Here is a 4,732-nt window from a genome sequence, read left to right as displayed (position 1 = left end):
ATCTCTTTGGCTTCAGCAGCTCCTGTGGCCAAGCTGGTTTCAGATGTACTTGTACCTGCCTTTCCTTTGGATTAAACCAGCGAGGCTGAGAGGGGGACACTGGTGTGTGGGCAGCTTAATGTTTCCATATACACTGCCCAGGCTTTTGCATCTGGAGACTTCACTCTATCTTTGCTTTATCTTTCAAGTGAGGATTATGTTCAGTGAGCAAACATCTCACTTGGCATACTTCTGTTGTCTCACAAGACAGACAGATGCCTGCTACTAAATAACTACTGGCTGGTTTGCAAACCCCATCTTCACTAGGGCTACAGTTTAACTCCATGAACTATCTGGGTTCTGCTGTACAGTATGTCAGAGGAAAATGCATTTTCACTTGTGTGTTACTATAGGCAGTGTTTTCATAGCCAAAAGCATTTGAGTGCGTGTGGTTATCTTAGTCTTGCAGGTTATGTTGAAGCTTTAGCTTCGAGGTTGGGCCTATCAATTCCTGATCTAACACCCAAACAAGCTGATATGTGGCAAACACGGGTCAGCGCACACTTGGTGAGTATATTTCATCTATAGTTTGTTTGTAATATTCAGTGGTTATTAGGGGTGGAATAAATCCATTTTTTCCATGTTTGTCAAAATGAAATTCATTAGCTTTTGATATTTGTTAAATAACAGCTTTGCAGCAAATTGCAGGAGCTGGCATAGGTAGAGCTTGAGGAGTGTTATGGAGCCAAGTTTGAGTGGTGACAGGCAAGCCACAACAGAGGTATTGTGGTAGATTTCTATCGCATCTTTGTAACATACAGGAACTATGGTTGTAGTGGCTGTAAAAGATGGGTATCTTTTAGAGGTCAGTTCACAGGATGGATGGGGTGGTAATAGTTGTCCTTTTAAAACCTGGATATTTGTATCCATTTTGTCAGATTTATAAAATCAGGTTGGATGATACAGGTGTTCTGGTTGTAGAAAATATCATTCCAATCTTTAATTCGTTATTTAAAATTAACCTGGATGCAAAAATAACTTTAATTAGAATCTATTATGAATTAATTGATGATTAATATTCTTTGCCAAGGCTCGTTATAGGAATCACTTAAAAAAATAGTGAGCACTCATTGCCTTGCAGATTGGAAGCATTTGGCTAGTTAATTTTATTTAATCATTGAAATATTTCATAGAGTCATTTAAAAAGAGGGTGACAATTCATTTTGAGAAAATAAATGAAAGATTATGTAAGGTGAAAGAAATATCTAAGCAGGAGTTAAACTTTAATTCTGGGTAAATTAGGGGAAGAGAATTCACTTTTTATCTAGGAAAGGTCCCCAATAGGTGGGGCAGCATCTGAGTATACACACACGTCCCAATGTAAAGGTGCCTATGGGAAAACAAGTAGTGTATCATTCAGCTCTGTGCAAAGGTGCTAAGTGTATTTTAAGCTGACTGCCGTTTAGCTTTGAGCAGTCATAATTTTCCAGTGCTAATTCCAAATGTTAACATTAAATCAACTTTAGCATGTGCAAGTAAAGTTAAATATTAATGCACTTTTCCCTAAGATTTCACCTCATATAGATTAAGCTATACCTGCTGATTGACCCTGGAGTGTATCATTCCATTGTCCAGACTTGCTTCACAATCTGCATCATCTTCTGGATTCCATTAGTTTCACCTTAATGTGGCCCAGACTAAAGTCATTTTCCCTTTGAGGCTTTTCCATTCACCCATTATCAGTCACTTTGCAATACTGCCATCCTTACTGTTTCTCATGCTTGGCCTCTGGATGCCACGTTTTGACATTTTCATTCTCTTTGACTTAGACATCTAGGTCAAGTCTCATTGCTTCTTCCTTTATAACATTTTAAAATGTGTCCCTTTCATTTTTACACACAAAATGAAATCTCTATCTCAAGCCCTCAAATCCCATTGTGATTAATCTTCTCTGGCCTCTCTGACACCTGCATAAGTCCCTTATTCTCCCAGCAGTTGAGCTTTGAATGTGTCTGCCTTGCCTGTCAGTCTAACCATGTTACTCATTTTATGAATATCTCCACTAACTTTTCATTTACTATATAAATTCAAGTCCCTTTTGCCCTACATACATGTCTTATGGTGGTAAACCCCATTCTTTATGCTCTGCCAATATTGTAGACATATGCTCTGACATATTGTAGACCCCATTCCTTATGCTGTGCCAATATTGCATATGTCTTCACCCCCTTCTATGACCATATGTTGCCTGTTTCAGGGCACAATGGGCACTTCTACATGCACTCCAGTGGGGGGTCGGGGGAGATGCTTTAATTAGCGGGTCTGAGAGCTGCTCTAATTAAAGTGTCACAGTGTCTTGTGATAGCATTCCTTCATTTCAAAATGGCAGTGGGGGCAGGGGCGCTTGAACTAAAGCTCGTTTGATGAAATGCGCAGGGGTGCTGATAAACAAGATGGGGAGGCTGGCTGTAGCATGGCAATTACCATGCTCCATGGTTAATCAAGTCTGCTGGAGCATTGGTAATTACTGCACTCCAGCCAGGCTCCATGTCTTGTGTGTCAGTGTCTCTGCACTGGTTAATTGAGTGCCCTGATGCACTGTAATCACAGCAGCTTCTGCACGCTTGTATAGGCACCTGATAAGACTAAGTTAAGGAAAGTGTTCTGATAACCCACTGTGTACTGTATTTTGCTTTTGCTTGTTCTTACAGTGGGGTAGTATGGTGGTGAGACCAGTGGGACATTATTCCTGGGTAGGGGAGCTGTTACAAAAGTGAGGTCACAGTTGTATTGCAAACAATTCAACTGGTCATTTCCTTTTTTCCCCTCCCCCTTTTCTTTCCTTAGGGTAAAGCTATTGGAGTAACCATTGGCTGCCTTTTAGGAATGTTTCCTTTGTTTTTCTTTGGAGACGAAGAAGAAAAACTGGAAGAGAAAAAATAACCTTTTTACAAAACATATAAAAATGTAAACTAATGTACCTCAATTACTCAATTATGCTGTCTATATTTAGGAATTACCAGACAGTAAAAAATGTATAGACTTGGGAACAAAACATTCAGCATGTAGTTTTATGGAAACACTAATTTATTGTGGCTTTGTCTTACTCGGTACATCTTTTATAAGATACCATTTTGCTTTTTTATTTAACGTAAATCCTGAAGTGTTTTCATTTATAATGGCAACTGACGTTTACCACTTTCCCTCTTGCCTTCCTTCTTTAATGGATGGGGTTATTACCTTAACCGCTTGCCATGGATGTACTGTAACTTTTTGGTTTTGCTTATTTGTTGCCTAACATTTTAAAGTGCATGTCAGAAAAGATCCTCAGTATTCATCAGGTCCTTTGTTCCAGACTATCAGTGAAGCCAGTTGGTGGGTGATTTGGGATGTAGACTTTGTGGCCTTGTTGTGCGTGGTTTGTTCTCTGAGCCACCAGTTAGCAGTGCCTCGGGATGGATGTATTTGTCATCCAGTGGTTGGTTTGCTTCAAAACTCTAGCCTATTTGCCTCTTCCACTCTAATGCTCAGCAAGGTAAGTGTTTCCAGCCAGCCTCCTTACCATGTCCATTCTTCCAAGTTTTCTCACTGTCACCCACCTCTTTTTTTTTTCTGCAGTAATATTTTGAGAATCAAGATTAATGTTTGGTTTTTATCCTGTGTTTACTCACCAACCCAACCAAATGATTTAGTGTATGCTTCCAATAAACTTACTTTCCTCCCTTCCTGAATTTTAACTGGACCTTTTAAGAATTCAGACCAGTCCCTCATGGAGTAATTATGTATGGTTGAGTCAAAATAATAACACCTTATTCTCTACAGAGTGATAGATAACATGAGAGGAGTCAATGGATGTTAGACAAAGAAGGGAAGTTTTTTAAGGTGAAATTTGGCTTGAGTGTGAGTGTCTGAAAGTAGTATATCTGATAGTTGAACTGAAATCCTTAAAAAAAAAAAATAATAATAATAAAAAAAATCCTCCCAGCCTGGATTAGAGGATCTGATTTGCAGAATATAACCTACAGTTAACATTAGATTTTTTTTTTTTGGATTGCTGTGAAGGCATCTAGTGAAGAAAAGATGGATCCTGGGGCCTTTTTTTGCCTTATCACTTTTGCAGTCTTATTCAGAGCGTATTATTCCAAATGGATCTAATTTCTTTGTGATCATGTACAATCTTTTTATGTGATCATTTGTGATTTTTCTGTTGCAACTACCATGTTGAGTAGTTATAATGTTAAAGTGTCTTACCTATTGGTACAATAGTAATGGATTAATATTCATTGCTTACAAAGGAGATACTATTTTCCCTCTGAGTGCAAAATAGGAAAAGATACCAGAAGCCAGATGGGCGGGGGGAGGGCACTTTAGCAGCTCTGCATTCTTTCACTGATCTGTTGCACAATGTGTTTCTAAACTAGTGAAAGAAATTAAAATGTTACCTGAATTACCACATGAACAAATACTTTATTTGGTGTAGTAAAAACATTACTACAAAACCCCAGTTTGCTTTAAATTGCTGATCCAGCAGCTCATGTCTTCAGTCATAAATCTGATACCTTTTGACCGTCCAAAAGCTCCAGAACACCAGTACCACCTCTTATTTATAATGGATAAAAGAACAAAGAACCACCATTACTTAAGATATGAGATGATACTGCTAATGTCATACCTGAAAATTGCACCAACCACAAAAATAACTTTTCATAAACTTTCAGATAGTATCCTTTTATGCCATCCTTATATGTTAAAA

The 4,732-nt window shown here is 38.4% G+C and overlaps 1 protein-coding gene across 3 annotated transcripts in view; it reads left to right on the top strand.

Moving 5' to 3' along the window:
• Positions 1-4,653, top strand: part of TMEM65 (transmembrane protein 65) — a 77,396-nt gene extending 72,743 nt beyond the window's left edge. For all 3 annotated transcript variants that reach the window (XM_019528129.1, XM_019528131.1, XM_019528130.1), the window contains 2 exons: positions 441-546; positions 2,827-4,653. In XM_019528129.1, the coding sequence (XP_019383674.1) occupies positions 441-546; positions 2,827-2,922 (202 nt within the window). In that variant the 3' untranslated portion in view covers positions 2,923-4,653. The remainder of the gene's footprint in view (positions 1-440; positions 547-2,826) is intronic.
• The last annotated feature ends 79 nt before the right edge of the window (positions 4,654-4,732 follow it).

This window comes from Gavialis gangeticus, unplaced genomic scaffold (genome assembly GCF_001723915.1).
Source record: "Gavialis gangeticus isolate Ggan-Ray unplaced genomic scaffold, GavGan_comp1, whole genome shotgun sequence".
In the NCBI taxonomy this organism is placed as follows: Eukaryota; Metazoa; Chordata; order Crocodylia; family Gavialidae; genus Gavialis; species Gavialis gangeticus.
This window is presented reverse-complemented; position numbering and strand designations above follow the sequence as displayed.